Source organism: Pleurodeles waltl, chromosome 9 (genome assembly GCF_031143425.1).
Source record: "Pleurodeles waltl isolate 20211129_DDA chromosome 9, aPleWal1.hap1.20221129, whole genome shotgun sequence".
NCBI classification, from domain to species: Eukaryota; Metazoa; Chordata; class Amphibia; order Caudata; family Salamandridae; genus Pleurodeles; species Pleurodeles waltl.
The window spans coordinates 437,534,169-437,555,504 of NC_090448.1; the positions used below are offsets into that span (position 1 = coordinate 437,534,169).

A 21,336-nucleotide genomic window follows, 5' to 3' on the forward strand; every position below is an offset into this window, starting at 1 on the left:
TGGGACGGTAGGTGGAAACATCATTTCCGCCTGCCAGCCCAGCAGGAAACAGGGCCTTAACATTGATGCTGGCTTGTAATCGAGCCAGCGGCAATGTGGCGGTAGGCTGGGTGCAGTAGCACCCGCAGCGCTTTCCTCTGCCCATAATTCGGGCAATGGAAAGTGCGACGGGGCTGACCATGGGGACCCATGCTATGCCCGTGCCAATTTCATGGGCAATGCAGGGGCCCCCAGGGGGCCCGATGCCCCCATTCTTTCAGCCTTTCCATAGCGGTCCAACCGTCATGAAAAGGCTGGCGGATTGGGGAGTCGAAATCCCCAGGGAGGTGCTGCATGCAGCGCCACCCTGGCAGATTACAACCGCCGAGACCACCAGGCTGTCAACTGGTGGCAACCTGGAGGTGTGGGCGGTCGGACCGTGGCAGCTCTGCCACAGTCGTAATGTGGTGGTAGGACCGCCACTGCTGCGGTGGTCCGACCGCCACCCAGAGTTTGGTGGTCTTAAGACATAATGAGGGCCTATGTGTTCCTGTAGCATATTTAGTTCTACATCCAGCTTAACAATCGTTTTAGAGCAGTCCAGTGTTTGTTGTACCAGCCAAAACAGTGATGCAAAAGAAAGTAGAACAAGAAAACTCGTTTGCTTGCTGGAACATTGCTAACCTTAATATCTGATGAGGGGTGATTATTCATAGTTTTACGGGAATTAAATGATGATTGTGGGTGTGTCTTTTTTCACAATGATATATGAGAAATTAATTGTTCATTCCTTATCAATGTAACATGTATTTTGGGGCAATATTTTATAGCAACAGCGGTTCATTTCATGATTGTTGTTGAGAGGCATTTACTAATGCGAGCACACTTTCTGAGTGCATGAAAGAATGCATAAATGTTTAAAATTGAATATTAAATATGGTCATCCTGAATCCAATCGAGAAAAGATAGGGGTGTTTGTTATGCTTACTACAATATAAAAAACATTGTTCAGAGTTTAGCACTGTGTCAGTAGGACCAATACACCAATTAGTTGTGAGAAAACGTTACACAAAATGCCAATCCATGAATTGCATATCAGTCATTCGTCCCAGACACTGTTTATTTAGGCCACCAGCATTTCCTCCTTGAGGACCAGAAGCCCTATAATGTACAGAAATGCCAAACCCCCTCACTTCCTATGAATATTTTCTGCTCATCACTGCTCCAGCTGCCTTGTCTCCTACTTTTTGATACTTGCCTTCACCACATCCTAGTTCAGAAACCAATCTCAATCTAAAGGTGTGCATTAAGAATTTAGGGGCAGATTTATGAAAAGTGGCACTGCACCTAGTGCAGTGCCACTTTTCTTGTGCCCTCTAGCGCCCCCTAACGCAACCATGTGTGTGCCGTATTTAATATATGGCACACCATGGCAGTAGTTAAGGAAGTAGCGTCAGAATGTTTGACACTACTTGGACGCTTTGCAGGATTAGCGTAAAAGATTCTGACACTAATCCTGCAAATCACGGAGAGGCACATTGAAGCCAATGAGAGACTCCTTTTAATCTTAACACAAAAGGGAGAGTCGGGGACAAGAAACCACACTATCTCCCCAAGTTACACAACGTACACAAGGTGTATGGGGTGTTTAGGGTAGCAAGTGCAAAGGAGTTGCCCTGGAATCTTTGTATATCTTGAACTACAAGGTTTGTTTGCGTGCTGCGTGTAGCTGTCCGGAGGGGTAATAGGAACAAGGGCCTACCTGTGGAGTACTTGACCACGGAAGCCCTATCATTGCAGGACAATTCGCCCCGGGTCCAGAGGAGGGGAAGTGTCCCCTTATAGTCACACATACTTCAAAGGCTAGCGCTTGTGTGTGCGCCTAGTCAGAACCCCTCCCTGACCGTGTGTGGGCTTCTGTGGTCAAGTACTCCACAAGTAGGCCCTTGTTCCCATTACCACTATTGGGCTACCCCCTACTGAGGTTGAGTACATCCAGGTGGTACTATCCGACCTGGATGGGGCTAGGTAGTCAAATGATGAAGCATGACACTATATAGTGTGTGATACCACCTAGTCCGTAAGGAGAAATTCCCCTCCGGACAGCTACACGCAGCCTCCTTTTAATGCCTGCTCTGAACAGGCATTAAAAGTGGCAAAAAAATGATGCAAAGAAATCTCTTACATTTCTTTGTGCCATTTTTTCGGCCCCCCTAACGGGGGGACGCCCCTTTCCATACATTATGCCTGGCACAGGCATAATGTAGCGCAAAGGGTTACAAATGCATGCATTGAGCAACTTTGTAAATTTGGCGTTGCAATTTTGGCCTCTTTGGGCCACATTAGCATAAAAAAATGACGTTAATGTGGTGCAAGGAGGCGCTAGGGGCTCTTAAATCTGCCCCTTGTGGTCTTATTTAGAGTGTGATGAACAGGATGCTCCATTATAAATGTGGAGGATGTCCAGTCCTTCATGTATTACATATGAATTACAGTATACGGCACATGTAATATGGCAGATGGTATATTAGTCATGTTTTGACAGAGTATCTGTTCTGATAAACACCAAATAAGGCCACTAGTATACCTTCTAAGTCACCTTAACCCCAGCACCCTACCATAACTGCGTGAGGAAGGAATAATTCTTATATCATCTTTTCTTCGCTGTCTAGCAAAGCCCTGTGAGCCCTGTTTCTGAATTGATACTGAGTCAATTTATGTACAGGCCTACTTCCATAAAAGCACTGGAACATGGGTCAGTAAAGCATTAGATGGTTAACACTGGAACCAAATGTAGTTTTAGGAGAATGCTGTTCCTCTTTGAAGATATTGACTTAAAGCATTATGCACATTTTGACCACCGATCATAATGCTTAGCAATCATAGAGATTAGCGTGGGATCAAAGAAAACTTGTATGGGCGGGGTATATTCCCCAAAAAGATTCCTATTGGGCGTGCATCAAGTTCTTCGGGACTGGTGAGTGGTTTCAACGTGAAGTTCTGCAGGATGGTGGTCAAGTAGATGAACAGATCCATGCTTGCAAGATTTTCTCCAGGACATATGCGTTTACCTGCAGTGAAATAAATAAAGTGTAAAGCATTGGGCATCACACAAATTACTATTACAAGCTTAGACATACATCTTTCAAGGACAAAAAATGGTCTTATGACTGCACTAATCTTAAAATAGAGTGTGTGAGGGGTTGTTTGTGCCAGCACATTAGTTACAAAACTTTGGGCCTTATTGCAGTTTTGCACCAAAACGTTTTGCACCGGCTTTCACCATTTTTTAGCACCAGCTGGGCACCATATTTATGGGATAGTTTATGGAATAGTGCAAGCCAGTGCAAAGGGTATGCTAGAGTAAAAAAAAAAGACTTTAGCCGGGTGGGGCTGGCGGTATGGAAGAAGGGGGTTTAGCACCAAAATATGACTTTAGGCAGGTTAAAGTAAAAAAAATTACTCTAACCAGATTAGCGTTATTGTTTTGACACTAAACCTACCATACCACATGACTCCTGCCTTAGAAAAGGCAGGAGTCATGCCCACCACCCTAATGGCCAGCACAGGAGACCCTGTGCCATGTATGCGGGCCCATTTCAGGGCCCCCTATGGCACTTTAAAAAATCAAATGCAATACTTAGCTGTACTTACCTGGGATGGGGTCCCCCATCCTCCGCAGTTTCTCTGGTGTGGGTGTGGGTGCCCCTGCGGCCTGGGGAGGGGATATGTGGGCTTATTTCCACCATGTAAATAGGCCCAAAGGTCCCCTAACGCCTGCCCTGACCCAGGCATTAAAAAATGGGGCAAAGCAAGCTTTGCACCATTTTTTGACCCCTCCTCCCTCCCGTGCACCATTTTTGCACTGGAGTATAAATATGGCGTTAAAGCCATAGAGTCATTTTTGGCACGGGAACGCCTACCTTGCATCTCATTAAGGCAAGGTAGGTTTCCTCTTCCAACAAATGACTTTAACTTCATAAATTTGGCGCTATATGGGTCTACCACCAAAGTATAAATATGGAATTAGTTTTGCACCGAATTAGATTAAAAAAAATTACGCTAATTCAGTGCAGAGTATAAATATGCCCCTCAATGTTTTTGACATTTGTCAAATTTAGGTGATTGGAAAATAACATCTTCCACATGAGCAAGTTCTTTACACCCTACCAATTTCAGCATATAGTCCTAAATCTAAAAAATAAGGAAATGGGTTTAATAAGTGCTCAATGAGTTGAGGCCCTCGTGCAGGTCACAGAAAGAACTGGGCAAAACCTAGAACTTTTCCCACAAAGTCATGAAACTTTGCCCTGATGAAAGTAGAAGGGGATTCCTGACTTCCCCCTAAAGAAAGTTTAGCCCACTCTGCCCACTGCAGGTCACAATCTTCTGGTGAAAGTTATCCTGACTACAAAAAGCGGCATAGGTTAAGAGCTACCCCTCTTGTTGTGTATTTTGTCTTATCATGATATAAAACTCTATGAATAATTTAACCTAATTTGCTTATACATCTATGGTTGGAGTCCACTGATCTCAATTGACACCTACTCAGACTATTATTACAGGCCAGTTGATATCCAAAAAGCTCATTACAGAATAGCACTAGGATCAATTGTGACAAATAAGATAATCACCTATTTTATCTAAGTGGAGTTTACAGAGTTGATACACAGAATTCATCCTCTATGGCAGTAAAGAATTACTTTACCTGAGATTAACAAATGTAGCGATAACATCAAAAATAATTACATAAATGTTAATGCCTCACATCTACTACAGTACTATTGTTTGTGTAATTTATCTTCTTGTGCTTTATTTTGCTTTTCCTAAATCAACTCCACTCATCACCTCTCGCACAATTGTATTTTGTAAGTTTGCGCCGCTTTTGCGTTAAAAAGTGGTGCAAATGCGGCGCTAACAAAGTATAAACATGGGCCTTAGTGTAACATCTTAAAATGTGAATGAAATCAGCAATGGCACCATGTACTGCAACTTTTGAAAAACTCAAAAGATGATGAAGCCAGGCTACAGAAAACACATCCAACGGATTGTGAGGCAATTAAACAAAACGAAAAAAGGAGTTAGGCTTCACCAAGACTCACAGAGTTGTTATTCAAGTAAGTGATGATGGATAACTATATACTATTTTATAAAAAATAAGAGTTGACAATGGGCAGAAGGTACACGTTTCAGAAGGTAGACATGGGTTTCTAAAGAAACAGGAACACAAACTGCTCTAAAAAATATTATTTACCATGCTAAAAAGTCAAAAACGTTGTCTGATGAAATGGGATGGCTTTACAACAGTTCATGTAGGAAACCTTATAATTGAAGGCAACGCCTGACTCACTGTTAGAGAGGAGCTCTTTTGTGCATTCTTTAGATTAAAACTCAATAGTTCAGCAAAACCATGGTTATACTAGTCGTATGGAGAATAAAAAACACCACAGTAGCAAAAGACTCATCTTTTTATTTCTTTGTGCTCAATTGATTCACCTTATCCTCGATTGACAAGCACACCATTTAGCAGTATATAGACTAGAGTTGACAATGTAGTTCCTTCAGATTGCGCTCCTTTGATTGTCAAGGCATATTGTTCTTCTATTGTGCTGAGACAAGACCATAACACTTATGTGGAAAGTGCAGCATCCTTGTCACCAAAGGAAATTTTTAAATGGGATGTCAAAGGTAAGTTGATAGCTGTGCTATGTGTGGCTAAAAACAGAACTTCATACACTGAACATGCTAATTAAAAGCTTGAAGAGCACCGACAATGGTTTCCAATCTGAAATATGAATGATGAACTTATTAAGCAAATAGAGTTGCTGCAATATTTAAAATCTCCACCAAGAAAAGAGAATCTCTCTGAAGGTTTTTCTCAATAATGGTAATTATAACTATTTCAAAATGTATGAAGGACTTTATAGAACTGTGTGGGCCAAATCTAGTGACATTTGATCCAGCACAACACCAAAGTTGCTGTACTGCATTGTGTCACAACTCAATGGGCCTCATTATGAACACAGTGGGAATCCCCGCCGTGTTCATGCCCGCAGTCTGAACCCAGACTGCCAGCCCGTTGATGACCCCGCAGACCGTATTACCAGCATACTGCTGGGCCTGGACATTGCTGATGGCTCCACATGGAGCCTTCGTCAATGCCGCAGTGCTGCGGGTGCAGTAGCACCCGTCGTGCATATCACTGCCCGTAAATCAGGCAGTGACCTGCGTGACGGGGCTGTGCACGGGGGTCCCAGAGCACCCCTTCTGCCAGCTTTTCCCTGGCGGGTGAAACCGCCAGGGAATGGTTGGCGGAACACAGGTTCTTTATCCGGAAGCCAGAGCTGCTTGCAGTGCTGCCCTGTCGGATAGAGAACTCCTCCATCGTCAGGCTGCCTGGTGGTGGTAGACTGTCAGTGACGGAGGGCCGCCTGTGGCAGTCCCCCCTGCGTTCATAATATGGAGGTCCAGACCGCCATGCTGCTGCCGGCATGTCGGTCTGGACCACCATGTTCATAATGAGGGCCTATGTCTATGTTTCTTTAACCACTACCCTGGCGATATCGCACTTTAGGCATTCAAGGGTGTGTGTGACATCTAGCACTGGCTTTCTACTGGAAGAGTATTCTTCCAGAAGCAAATTTTAGGCATAGATTTAGGTAAGCAGGGGGAACTCACCGACAAAATAGATATTAGGAGAGGAGTATGCCAGGGTTGTGTTCTTGCCCCAACACTATTTACATTGTTTATCAACGGGGTGGTGCAAGTCGTTACCAACTGCCAAAATGATGCTCCATCCTTGAACAACCATAAAATTCCAATTTTGCTATTTGCTGATGACTCCCTCCTGATCTCCAGAACTCCTATGGGTCTCCAGGTACTTGTGGATAAGTTTAGTTCGTTTTGTGGTGACTATGGATTTGAACTCAACCATAGCAAAACTAAACTTATGACCCTGGGTTGTGGCCCCACTAAGAGATACTCAATTTTTTATAATGGTACCCCCCTAGGTATGGTAAGCTCCATAGATTATTTGGGGGTGAGAATTAGCAACAATCTGCATTGGGGGGCCCAAATCGATAAAAGTTTAGCTATTCTGGCACAGAGATCTGGGGCCATTTTACGCTTTCACAAGTCTACCTCTGAGAGAGTGATTACTTCAACTATTAAAATTTACTGAGCAAAGGCACAGAGCGCTGCGGTCTACGGGTCTGAAATTTGGGGGTCCTCGAACACTGGCAAGCTTGCAGTGGGGGAAAACAACTTTGTAAGGTCAACTTTGGCCTGTCCTCGCAGTACCCCACTGCTGCCTATGTTCTGGGACCTTGGCCTTTCACGCATCTCTGATGTAATTGCCCTACGACCATTGCTTTTCTGGGTCCGTGTATGGACCACCCCAGAGCTATCCACATACAAGGAGTCTATTCAAGACATTCTAGATAGACCAAATGTACTTACCATTCCCTGGTTTAACCACATCTCAAAATGGTTTCACAGATTGGGTCTTAGTGAGTTTTGGAGTCATCCAGAAAGTATAAGGAAGGATCAGAAGAATCATTTGAAAATTGTTTACTGGATATATGTCAGGGAAAACTACCTGCTGTGCTCAACACACGGCAGATTGACTTCACAATTTTTTGATTTCAAATGGTACCCGTATCTGGAACCATTTATGGATACAATTCTTGACCCATTAAGTAAGAGTCTATATATTCAGTTCAGATATGGTTGTCTGCCTCTTAAATCCTATGGCAGTACACGGAGTGCGACCCCAAGTCCTGATATTTGTCCGAGTTGTAATCACATTTTAGAATCTATTGTACATTTTATGTTTATATGCCCTGCTTATTTGATTACGCGACGGAAGTGGTTACGACCTGTGTGCAGGAACATGGGGGTAAGACATTGTATTGTTGCCTTAAGGATCATGATGAGGGAAACTTCTCTCCCTCTATCTTGTGCGGTTAGCAAGTATATTGTAGCTGCTTGGCATATACGTACTAATTTTCTGGGGAAAAAATGATGATGAGGACCAAATTTTTTTAATTTTTTTTTTTAAAAAGGCCCGTATTTATACTTTTTTTGCACCGCATTTGCGTCGTTTTGTGACGCAAAAACTGCGCAAACTTGCAAAATACCATTGTATTTTGTAGGTATGCGCCGTTTTGCGTCAAAAAGCGGCGCAAATGCGGCGCTAAAAAAAGTATAAATACGGGCCAAAGTGTTTTAGTTGTTAAATTTTAACTAAACACCTAGACTGAAATAAAACCCCATATTTATTTTAAATGTAAGGTATTAGGGGGTTAGGTGCTTTTTCTAAGGAAAATAATTTTATGTGTTTTAAGGCTGAAATATATGTTTTTATTTTATTCTTATCCTTTTCTAACTTAATTCCTATTTCCTTTTTCATTCAATTGTTGGTTGTTTTGCTTTTATGGTTGAAAGTAACAGAATAAAGCTATGTGTTGATGACTGCATCACTGGTCCTCTGGGTCCCCTCTCAGCACAACGAGCATGGTCCCTGGAACTCAGCAACTCTGTCCAACTGACTCCCACAGTCCAGTGACTCTTCAGTCCAAGTTTGGTGGAGGTAAGTCCTTGCCTCCCCACGCTAGACTGCATTGCTGGGTGCCGTGTGATTTGCAGCTGCTCCGTCTCCTGTGCACTCTTCCAGGATTTCCTTTGTGCACTGCCAAGCCTGGGTCGCCACCACTCATTCCTGCAGAGCATAACCTTCTGAGTTGTCCTCCGGCGTCATGGGACTCCCTTTTGTGACTTTGCATGGACTCCGGTTCACTCTTCTTCCAAGTGCCTGTTCAGGTACTTCTGTGGGTGCTGCCTGCTTCTGTGAGGGCTCCCTAAGTTTCTAAGCGTCCCCTCTGTCTCCTCCTCTAAGTGGTGACATCCTGGTCCCTCCTGAGCCACAGCAGCACCCAAAAACCTCTACAGTGATCCTTGCAGCTAGCAAGGCTTGTTTGCCATCTTTCTGTGTGGGAACACCTCTGCAAGCTTCATCGCGACAGGGGACATCCGTTTTCCAAAGGAGAAGTCCCTAGCTCTCTTCTTTCTTGCAGAACTCTAAGCTTCTTCCATCCAGTGGCAGCTTCCTTGTACCCTCAGCTGGCATTTCCTGGGCTGCTGCCCACTCTCGACACTGTCGCGACTATTGGAATAGGTCACCTTGTCTTACAGGTACTCAGGTCCGGAAATCCACTGTTGTTGCATTGCTGGTGTTTGTTCTGCCTGCAGAATCCCCCATCACGACTTCTGTGCTCTCTGGGTAGTAGGTGCACTTTACACCTACCTTTAAGGGTCTTGGGGTGGGCTATTTTTCTAACCCTCACTGTTTTCTTACAGTCCCAGCGACCCTCTACAAGCTCACATAGGTTTGGGGTCCATTCATGGCTCACATTCCACTTTTGGAGTATATGGTTTGTGTTGCCCCTATACCTATGTGCTCCTATTGCAATCTACTGTAATTGTACACTGCTTGCATTACTTTTCTTGCTACTACCTGCATAATTTTGGTTAGTGTACATATATCTTGTGTATATAACTTATCCTCATACTGAGGGTACTCACTGATATACTTTTGACATATTGTCATAAAAATAAAGCACCTTTATTTTTAGTACTTCTGTGTATTGTGTTTTCTTATGATATTGTGCATATGACACCAGTGGTATAGTAGGAGCTTTACATGTCTCCTAGTTCAGCCTAAGCTGCTTTGCCATAGCTACCTTCTATCAGCCTAAGCTGCAAGAAACACCTCTTCTACACTAATAAGGGATAACTGGACCTGGTACAAGGTGTAAGTACCTCTGGTACCCACTACAAGCCAGGCCATCCTCCTACATTGGTTGGCAGTGGTGGGATAAGTACTTGTAACTATTTACCACTTTGTCATTGTGTACTTTTCATAAGAGAATAATATATAAACAAGTTCAGTGTATGTACACCTAACCACAAAGTTTTGTTTTTCTCCTCTTACACTTTCTACTAAGTGCTCAAAAGTATTCTAAAACTTCTAAAAGTTTCCTAAAAGTTAGAAAAAGTTTTTCTCTGTTCTTCAAAAAGTTCTGAAACTTTTTCTTCCTTCTCACTGTCTCGAAACCTTTTACTATCATGTCTGTAGAAGACTCTACTCTTAAAATGGTCAATACTACTTATGAACATTTGAATTATAAGAGCCTAAGGAGTCTCTGCTTAGATAGAGGTTTAGTGATATGAAAGAACCCAACAAAAGAGTTTCTATATAACATGCTTATTGTGAATGATGAGTCCCAAGCAGGCACTTCAAATGAGAGGTTAATAGAAGGTTCCCATTCTGACTCAGGGGACCTCCTTGAGGGAGGTGGGGAGGGTTCTGAACCAGATCTGCCCCCTAGCATGACACCTAGTAATGTTGGTAGTAATGGAGGTTCCCATCATAGTAGGGGAGTCTTTATTCCTGGAGGCCAAGTTGTTAGGGTTCTGTCAGTTAGGGACAGATCCCCCTCTGTTGTTTCCAATTTATCTTCTGTGTCAAAGCATTCCCAACCCACCCACCCTGAAGACAACATGTTAGAAAGGGAACTCAAAAAGTTGAGGGTTGAAGAGACCAGACTGAAGCTTAAACACCAACACCTGGCCTTAGATAGGGAATCACTAGACCTGGAGAAGGAGAGACAGAAATTGGGGTTAGGACCCCATGGTGGCACCAGCAGTATTCCTGATAGTAATCCTGTTAGAGAGCATGATTCCAGGAATCTGCACAAGATAGTCCCCCTTTACAAGGAGGGGGATGACATCAACAAGTGGTTTGCTGTACTTGAGAGGGCCTGTATGGTACAGGGGGTCCCTCAAAGGCAGTGGGCTGCTATATTGTGGCTATCTTTCAATGGAAAGGGTAGGGATAGGCTCCTTACTGTTAGAGAAAGTGATGCGAACAATTTTGCAGTTTTGAAGGATGCACTGTTGGATGGATTTGGCTTAACCACTGAACAATACAGGATTAAGTTCAGAGACACCAGAAAAGAGTCCTCACAAGACTGGATAGACTTTGTTGACTGTTCAGTGAAGGCCTTGGAGGGGTGGTTACATGGCAGTAAAGTTTCTGACTATGAAAGCATGTATAATCTTATTCTGAGAGAGCAAATTCTGAATAACTGTGTGTCTGACTTGTTACACCAATATCTAGTGGGCTCAGATCTGACCTCTCCCCAAGAATTGGGGAAGAAGGCAGACAAATGGGTCAGAACAAGAGTGAACAGAAAAGTCCATACAGGTGCTGACAAGGATGGCAAGAAGAAGGTTGGTAAGTCTTCTGACAAGGGTGGGGACAAAAGTAAAACTGAGTCTTCATCAGGCCCACACAAATCCTCTGGTTTGGGGTGGTGGGTCCAAATCCTCTTCCAATAATCAACCTAAAAAGCCTTGGTGTTATTTGTGTAAAGTCAAAGGCCATTGGACAACTGATGCCAGTTGTCCAAAGAAAAACACCAAACCTCCCACTACAACAACCCCTACTGCAAATTCTAGTGCCCCTAGTAATAGCAGTGGTGTTGGGAGCAAACCTACTAATAGCCAATCCAAGGGAGTAGCTGGTCTCACTTTTGGTAATTTAGTTGGGGTTGGTCTTGTTAGGGAGACCACAGAGGCTGTGTTAGTCTCTGAAGGTGCCATTGATTTGGCCACCTTGGTTGCATGTCCCCTTAATATGGATAAGTACAAGCAACTTCCCCTAATAAATGGTATTGAGGTTCAGGCCTACAGGGACACTGGTGCCAGTGTTGCCATGGTGATAGAGAAACTGGTGCAACCTGAACAACACCTACTTGGTCAGCAGTACCAAGTGACAGACGCTCATAACAACACTCTTAGCCACCCCATGGCTGTTGTGAATCTCAACTGCGGGGGTGGGGGTTACTGCTCCAGAGAAAGTTGTGGTTGCTTCTGATTTACCTGTAGACTGTCTACTAGGAAATGATTTAGAGACATCAGCTTGGGCAGAAGTGGAGTTTGAGGCTCATGCAGCAATCCTGGGCACTCCTGGGCATCTTTTTGCTATGACAAGGGCTCAGGCCAAAAAGCAAAAAGGACAGGGTAACTTAGATCCTGGAGCAATGGACCAAGTGCTCCCTAAAGATAGGGGTAGCAAGGGCAAATCCCTACCCACTATCCCTCCCTCTGCAGATGATTCTCCTTCTGAGGAAGAAGAAATTCCTCCCTGTGCAGAACCTTCACCAGATGAGCTGGCTGCATACACTTCTGAGGTTTTGGGTGGAGGGGGGCCTGCCAGGGAAGAGCTGAGTGTGGCACAGCAAACCTGTCCCACATTAGGGGGTCTCAGACAGCAAGCTGTCAAACAGCAAAATGGGGATGTCAGTGACTCACATAGAGTTTACTGGGAGGACAACCTCTTGTACACGGAGGCAAGGGACCCAAAACATGGAGCAGCCGGGAGATTGGTCATTCCCCTGCAGTACAGAGAGTTCCTCCTAACTCTTGAACATGACATTCCTTTGGCGGGGCTTTTGGGCCAGATAAAAACATGGGAAAGGCTTGTCCCCCTGTTTCACTGGCCTAGGATGTCAGAGGACACAAAATATTTGTGTAAGTCTTGTGTGACCTGCCAAGCCAGTGGCAAGACTGGTGGCACACTAAAGGATCCCCTTATTCCACTACCTGTGGTTGTGGTCCCCTTTGAAAGGGTAGGGGTTGACATATTTGCCCCCCTTGACCCTCCTACTGCTTCAGCCAACAGGTTTATCTTGGTGGTTGTGGACCATGCCACAAGATATCCTTAACCAAATTCCTCTAAGGACCACTACAGCTCCTGCAGTGGCAAAGGCCCTCCTGGGAATCCTTTCCAGGGTGGGTTTCCCAAAAGAGGTGGTATCAGACAGGGGTAGCAACTTTATGTCTGCATACTTGAAAGCTATGTGGAAGGAATGTGGTGTAACCTACAAATTCACCACTCCTTATCATCCACAGACTAATGGACTGGTAGAGAGGTTTAATAAAACTCTCAAAGGTATGATAATGGTACTCCCTGAAAAACTCAGGAGGAAATGGGATATCCTGTTACCTTGCCTCCTTTTTGCTTACAGGGAGGTACCCCAGAAAGTAGTGGGCTTCAGTCCCTTTGAACTCCCCTTTGGACACCCTGTAAGAGGTCCACTAACACTTGTGAACGAGGGTTAGGAACAACCTTTAAAAGCTACCAAACAGGACATAATGGACTATCTACTTGGCCTAAGATCCAGAATGGCCGAGTACATGAAAAAGGCCAGTAAAAACCTTCAGGCCAGCCAAGAGCTCCAGAAGCAATGGCATGACCAGAAGGCTGTTCTGATCCAGTACCAACCAGGATAGAAGGTGTGGGTATTGGAGCCTGTGGCCCCAAGAGCACTCCAGGACAAATGGAGTGGACCCCATCTAATTGTCGAGAAAAAGGGTCAGGATACCTATCTGGTAGACCTGGGCACTGCCAGGAGTCCCCTTAGGGTGATTCGTGTCAACCGCCTAAAACCCTACTATGACAGGTCTGATCTCACCCTGCTCATGGCAAAAGATGAGGGACAGGAAGAAGAGAGGGACCCTCTCCCTGTTCTCTTCTCCACTGAAGAGGATGCTTTAGTGGAGAGAGTAGTTTTGGCAGATTGTCTGACTGCAGAACAGAAAGACAACTGCATAAATCTCCTTGGACAATTTTCTGAACTCTTCTCAACTGTGCCAGGCACCACATTTTGGTGTGAACACACAATTGATACTGGAGACAGCATGCCTGTGAAAAATAAAATCTATATGCAGCCTGACCATGTCAGGGACTGCATAAAACAAGAGGTTCAGAAAATGCTTGATCTAGGAGTGGTTGAACCTTCTGAAAGCCCATGGGTGAGTCCTGTGGTGCTTGTACCAAAGCCTCACTCAAAAGATGGAAAAAGGGAGATGAGGTTTTGTGTAGACTACAGAGGTCTCAATCAGGTAACAAAAACTGATGCACACCCTATACCCAGGGCAGATGACCTCATAGATACACTGGCATCTGCCAAGTATCTAAGCACCTTTGATTTGACTGCAGGGTATTGGCAGATCAAATTGGCTGAGGATGCTAAACCTAAAACTGCATTTTCAACTATAGGAGGGCACTACCAATTCACAGTGATGCCCTTTGGTTTGAAGAATGCACCTGCCACTTTTCAGAGGTTGGTGAACACAGTCCTGCAAGGGTTGGAGGCTTTTAGGGCAGCATATCTACATGATATAGCTGTCCTTAACTCCACCTGGGATGAGCACCGTGTCCACCTTTGGAAAGTTTTGGAGGCCCTGCAAAAGGCAGGCCTCACTATCAAGGCCTCAAAGTGCCAGATAGGGCAGGGAAAGGTGGTTTATCTGGGACACCTGGTAGGTGGAGAACAGATTGCACCACTGCAGGGGGAAATCCAGACAATCATGGATTGGGTTCCCCCTACAACACAGACCCAGGTGAGAGCCTTCTTAGGCATCAATGGGTATTACAGGAGATTCATTAAAAATTATGGCTCCATAGCAGCCCCACTTAATGATCTCACAAGTAAGAAGATGCCTAAAAAGGTATTGTGACAGCTAGCTGTCAGAAAGCTTTTGAGGAGCTCAAACATGCCATGTGCTCTGCACCTGTCCTAAAAAGCCCATGTTACTCCAAGAAATTCATTGTTCAAACTGATGCATCTGAATTAGGGGTAGGGGCAGTCTTGTCACAACTGAATTCTGAGGGCCAGGATCAACCAGTTGCTTTTATCAGCAGAAGGTTGACCCCTAGAGAAAAGTGTTGGTCTGCCATTGAGAGGGAGGCCTTTGCTGTGGTCTGGGCACTGAAAAAGTTGAGGCCATACCTGTTTGGCACTCACTTTATTGTTCAGACACACCACAAACCTCTACTTTGGCTAAAACAAATGAAAGGTGAAAATCCTAAATTGTTGAAGTGGTCCATATCTCTACAGAAAATGGACTATACAGTGGGACATAGGTGGTCATTCTGACCCTGGCGGTCTTTGACCGCCAGGGCGGAGGACCGCAGGAGCACCGCCGACAGGCCGGCGGTGCTCCAATGGGGATTCCGACCGCGGCGGTAAAGCCGCGGTCGGACCGGCACCACTGGCGGGGTCCCGCCAGTGTACCGCGGCCCCATTGAATCCTCCGCGGCGGTGCAGCTTGCTGCACCGCCGCGGGGATTCCGACCCCCCCTACCGCCATCCAGATCCCGGCGGTCGGACCGCCGAGATCCGGATGGCGGTAGGGGGGGTCGCGGGGCCCCTGGGGGCCCCTGCAGTGCCCATGCCACTGGCATGGGCATTGCAGGGGCCCCCGTAAGAGGGCCCCTACATGTATTTCACTGTCTGCTGCGCAGACAGTGAAATACGCGACGGGTGCAACTGCACCCGTCGCACAGCTTCCACTCCGCCGGCTCGATTCCGAGCCGGCTTCATCGTGGAAGCCTCTTTCCCGCTGGGCTGGCTGGCGGTCTGAAGGCGACCGCCCGCCAGCCCAGCGGGAAAGTCAGAATTACCGCCGCGGTCTTTCGACCGCGGAACGGTAACCTGACGGCGGGACTTTGGCGGGCGGCCTCCGCCGCCCGCCAAGGTCAGAATGAGGGCCATAGACCTGGGAGTACCCACTCCAATGCAGATGGACTCTCCAGATATTTCCACTTAGACAATGAAGACTCATCAGGTCATGGCTAGTCTTATTGTCCTTCGTTTGGGGGGGGGGTGTGTGTAGGAAAGTACCATCTTGTCTGGCATGTTACCCCCATATTTCACTGTATATATGTTGTTTTAGTCTATGTGTCACTGGGACCCTGCCAGGCAGGGCCCCAGTGCTCATAAGTATGTGCCCTGTATGTCTTCCCTGTGTGATGCCTAACTGTCTCACTGAGGCTCTGCTAACCAGAACCTCAGTGGTTATGCTCTCTCTGCTTTCCAAATTTGTCACTAACAGGCTAGTGACTAAATTTACCAATTCACATTGGCATACTGGTACACCCATATAATTCCCTTGTATATGTTACTGAGGTACACAGGGTATTGGGGTTCCAGGAGATCCTTATGGGCTGCAGCATTTCTTTTGCCACCCATAGGGAGCTCTGACAATTCTTGCACAGGCCTGCCAGTGCAGCCTGAGTGAAATAGCATCCATGTTATTTCACAGCCATTTACCACTGCACTTAAGTAACTTATAAGCCACCTATATATCTAACCTTCACCTGGTGAAGTTTGGGTGCAAAGTTACTCAGTGTGTGGGCACCCTGGCACTAACCAAGGTGCCCCCACATCGTTCAGGGCAAATTCCCCAGACTTTGTGAGTGCGGGGACACCATTACACGTGTGCACTGCACATAGGTCACTACCTATGTACAGCGTCACAATGGTAACTCCGAACATGGCCATGTAACATGTCTAAGATCATGGAATTGTCACACCAATTCCATTCTGGCATTGGTGGGACAATTCCATGATCCCCCGGGTCTTTAGCACAGAACCCAAGTACTGCCAAACTGCCTTTCTGGGGTCTCCACTGCAGCTGCTGCTGCTGCCAACCCCTCAGACAGGTTTCTGCCCTCCTGGGTTCCAAGCAGCCCTGGCCCAGGAAGGCAGAACAAAGGACTTCCTCTGAGAGAGGGTGTAACACCCTCTCCCTTTGGAAATAGGTGTGAAGGCTGGGGAGGAGCAGCCTCCCCCAGCCTCTGGAAATGCTTTGATGGGCACATATTGTGCCCATCTCTACATAATCCAGTCTACACCGGTTCAGGGATCCCCCAGCCCTGCTCTGGCATGAAAGTGGACAAAGGAAAGGGGAGTGACCTCTCCCCTGACCTGCACCTCCCATGGGAGGTGCCCAGAGCTCCTCCAGTGTGTCCCAGACCTCTGCCATCTTGGAAACAGAGGTGTCTGTGGCACACTGGACTGCTCTGAGTGGCCAGTGCCAGCAGGTGATGTCAGAGGCTCCTTCTGATAGGATCTTACCTCTCTTGATAGCCAAACCTCCTTCCTAGGTAGCCAAACCTCCTTTTTTGGCTATTTAGGGTCTCTGCTTTGGGGTTCTCACCAGATAAAAAATGCAAGAGCTCACCAGAGTTCCTCTGCATCTCCCTCTTCACCTTCTGCCAAAGGATCGACTGATGACTGCTCAGGACGCCTGCAAAACTGCAACAAAATAGCAAGATGACTACTAGCAACCTTGTATCGCTTTATCCTGCCGGCTTTCTCGACTGTTTCCAGGTGGTGCATGCTCTGGGGGTAGCCTGCATCCTCCCTGCACCAGGAGCTCTGAAGAAATCTCCCGTGGGTCAACGGAATCTTCCCCCTGCTAACGCAGGCACCAAAAGACTGCATCACTGGTCCTCTGGGTCCCCTCTCATCCTGACGAGCATGGTCCCTGGTACTCAGCAACTCTGTCCAAGTGACTCCCACAGTCCAGTGACTCTTCAGTCCAAGTTTGGTGGAGGTAAGTCCTTGCCTCCCCACACTAGACTGCATTGCTGGGTACAGCGTGATTTTAAGCTGCTCCCACTCTTCTAGGATTTCCTTCATGCACAGCCAAGCCTGGGTCCCTGACACTCATTCCTGCAGTGCACAACCTTCTGAGTTGTCGTTCGCCGTCATGGGACTCCCTTTTGTGTCTTCGCATGGACTTCGGTTCACTCTTCTTCCAAGTGCCTGTTCAGGTACTTCTGTGGGTGCTGCCTGCTTTTGTGAGGTCTCCCTGAGTTGCTGGGCACCCCCTCTGTCTCTTCCATCAAGTGGCAACATCCTGGTCCCTCCTGGGCCACAGCAGCACCCAAAAACCTCTACAGCGACCCTTGCAGCTAGCAAGGCTTGTTTGCGGTCTTTCTGCGTGGGAACACCTCTGCAAGCTTCATCGCGACAGGTGACATCTGTGTTCCAAAGGAGAAGTCCCTAGCTCTCTTCTTTCTTGCAGAACCCCAAGCTTCTTCCATCCATTGGCAGCTTCCTTGCACCCTCAGCTGGTATTTCCTGGGCTCCTGCCCACTCTCGACACTGTTGCGACTATTGGACTTGGTCCCCTTGTCTTACAGGTACTCAGGTCAGGAAATCCACTGTTTTTGCATTGCTGGTGTTTGCTCTGCCTGTAGAATCCCCCTATCACGACTTCTGTACTCTCTGGGGGTAGTAGGTGCACTTTACACCTACCTTTCAGGGTCTTGGGGTGGGCTATTTTTCTAACCCTCACTGTTTTCTTACAGTCCCAGCGACCCTCTACAAGCTCACATCTGTTTGGGGTCCGTTCGTGGTTCGCATTCCACTTTTGGAGTATATGGTTTTTGTTGCCCCAATACCTATGTGCTCCAATTGCAATCTACTGTAATTTTACACTGCTTGCATTATTTTTCTTGCTATTACCTGCATAATTGTGGTTAGTGTACATATATCTTGTGTATATAACTTATCCTCATACTGAGGGTACTCACTGATATACTTTTGGCATATTGTTATAAAAATAAAGTACCTTTATTTTTAGTACTTCTGTGTATTGTGTTTTCTTATGATATTGTGCATATGACAACAGTGGTATAGTAGCTTTACATGTCTCCTAGTTCAGCCTAAGCTGCTTTGCCATAGCTACCTTCTATCAGACTAAGCTGCTAGAAAAACCTCTTCTACACTAATAAGGGATAACTGGACCTGGCACAAGGTGTAAGTACCTCTGGTACCCACTACAAGCCAGGCCAGCCTCCTACACCATGATAGAAGATCTTCCCAAAAGGGCATCCTGATCAAACGGCTGATGGGAATGCTCAGGGGTTTTATGATATCATACTCTCCATGCTCTATCTAGAGCCACAAGAATGATTGGAGAACAGTCGTTCCTGATGTTCTTGAGAACTCTGGGCAGGAGTGGTATCAGTGGAAAGGCATACAAGGGCCTGATCTCTACTTGAGAGGAAAAGCATCTCCAAGCAAGAGTTGTTTTGGAAATTCCAGCATGCAGAAGTGCCAACATGGCTAGTTCTCGGCAGTGGTAAATAGGTCTAACCAAGGTTTTCTCCAGTCTAGAAAGAGACCTTGCACCATCTCTGGATGGAGACACCATTTGTGCTCTGCTAGGCATCAACAGCAGAGTTCGTTCTGGCATTCAGCGATCCTGCCAGATGTTAACCCACAGTGAAAAGCACTGACTTTCCAGCAGTATCTAGAGGTGCAGGTCTTCTTGCACCGGGTTCATGACCCTTCCAGCCCTGTTTGTTGCAGGACCACATGACGGTGCACTTGCTTCAACACTTTTAAAAATAGATGCCATAGCTCTCCTTCAAGCTCCTCTTGTCCTCCTTCCCATTCCTTTCTGGGCATTTTCGGGAGTGCTTTCTTGGAACCCTTCTTGGGAGCCAGTACAGACTTGGCTGCTTCAGCCATGATCAACACTCAGCACTGGCTCTGGAATCAGGAGATGAGACAGCTTTCTGGGGCAAGCCTGCCTTCAACAGCCAGCCCTTGAGAAAGGACTAGAACCCCCAAACTCCACAGATGTGCTGCTGTAGGAAAGTACCATCTTTCTTGGCATGTTACCCCCAATTTCTACCTGTTTGTTAGTGTGTTTTGCCTCCCTCACTGGGATCCTGCTAGGCAGGACCCCAGTGCTCATAGTGTGTGGCCTATATGTGTTGTCAGTATGCTTGCCTGTGTCACTGAAGTTCTGCTAACCAGCACTATGTTCTCTCCACTTACCAAAGTTGTCACTAGAGTTTAGTGACTCCATATTCCAATTTTATTAGGCACACTGGATCCCCCTTATACGTCCCTAGTATATGGTACCTAGGTACCCAGGGCTTTGGGGTTCCAGAAGATCCTTATGGGCTGCAGCATTTCTTTTGCCACCCATAAGTAGCTCATACAAACCTTTTTTCAGGACTGCCACTGCAGCCTGAGAGAAATAGTGCACACTATTTCACAACCATTTTCATTGCACTAAAGTAACTCATAAGTCACCTATATATCTATCCATTATTTATCTTAAGGCTAGGTGCAATGTTACTGTGTGTGAGGGCACCCTTGCACTAGCAAAGGTGCCCCAAAGTTGTCCAGAGCCAATTCCCCAGACTTCGTGAGTGCGGAAACACCATTATAAGCGTGCACTGCATACATGTCAATACATATATGTAGCTTAACAATGGTAACTCCGAATATGGCCATGTGAGGTGTCTAAGATCATGGAATTGACCCCCCAATCCAAAACTGGTATTGGGGGCCAATACCATGCACCCTGGGGGCTCCACCATGGACCCCCATTACTGCCAAACCATCTCTCTGAGGTTTACACTGCAGCCCCAGCTGCTGCCATCTCACAGACAGGTTTTTGCCTTGTTGGGGATTGAGAAGCTCAGTCCCAGAAAGCCAGAACAATGCATTTCCTTTAGGAGAGGGGTGTTACACCCTCTCCCATTGGAAATAGGTGTTACAGGCATGGGAGGGGTATCATCCCAAAGACTCTGGAAATGCTTTGAAGGGCACAAACGGTGCCCTCCTTGCATAATCCAGTCTACATTGATGCAGGGACGCCTAGTCCTTGCTCTGGCGTGAAACTTGACAAAGGAAAGAGGAGTGACCACTCCCCTGTCCATCACCACCCCACGGGTGGGGCCCAGAACTCCTCCAGAGTGTCTCTCGCGTTAGCCATCTTGGATTCTAAGGTGTGGGGCCCCTCTGGAGATCTCTGAGTGGCCAGTCCCAGCAGGTGACGTCAGAGACCCCTCCTAATAGGTGCATACCTGGGTAGAGAGCCAATCCCCCTCTCAGGGCTGTTTAGGGTCTGTCCTCTGGGTGTTTCTTCAGATTTGGTTAGCAAGACGCCTCCAGGACTCCTCTGCATCCTCTGCTTCAGCTTCTGACCGTCGGATCAACCGCAGACTGCTCCAGAAACCACTGTAACTGCAGCAAAGTATCAAAGAAGGCTACTCTGACCTGCAACTTCAGCTCGAGCCAGCAATTGCAACAGTTTCCAAGGTGTGCATGCTCTGAGGACTGCCTGTCTTCATCCTGCACCAGAGGAACCGAAGGAATCTCCAATGCAGTGACAGAGTCACCTCCCTGCTTCAGCAGGCACCTTTCTGCGATGACAACCGGTACTCTGGGACTCCTCTCCTGGCGACGAGCGTGATCCCTGGAACACAGGTGGTGGACTGAAGTGACCCAGACTGTCCAAAGGTCCAGCTGTCCAAATTTGGTGCAGGTAAGAGCTTGCATTCCTGTGCTGCGACAGTACCCCTGTGCACTGCATCTTCTGCAGCTCCTTGGGCTTCTGTGCACTTCTTCCAAAAGTCCTTTGGCACAGCGTAGCCCAGGCCCCCAGCACTCAATCCTGCAACACCCACCTCCC

The 21,336-nt window shown here is 46.7% G+C and overlaps 1 protein-coding gene across 1 annotated transcript in view; it reads right to left on the reverse strand.

Annotated features, from left to right (window-relative positions):
- Positions 1–246: 246 nt before the first annotated feature.
- Positions 247–21,336, reverse strand: part of LOC138259483 (cytochrome P450 2F2-like) — an 883,779-nt gene continuing 862,689 nt past the window's right edge. Inside the window, exon 10 of the mRNA XM_069207253.1 lies at positions 247–3,050. Coding sequence (XP_069063354.1) covers positions 2,869–3,050 — 182 coding nt within the window. The 3' untranslated portion in view covers positions 247–2,868. The remainder of the gene's footprint in view (positions 3,051–21,336) is intronic.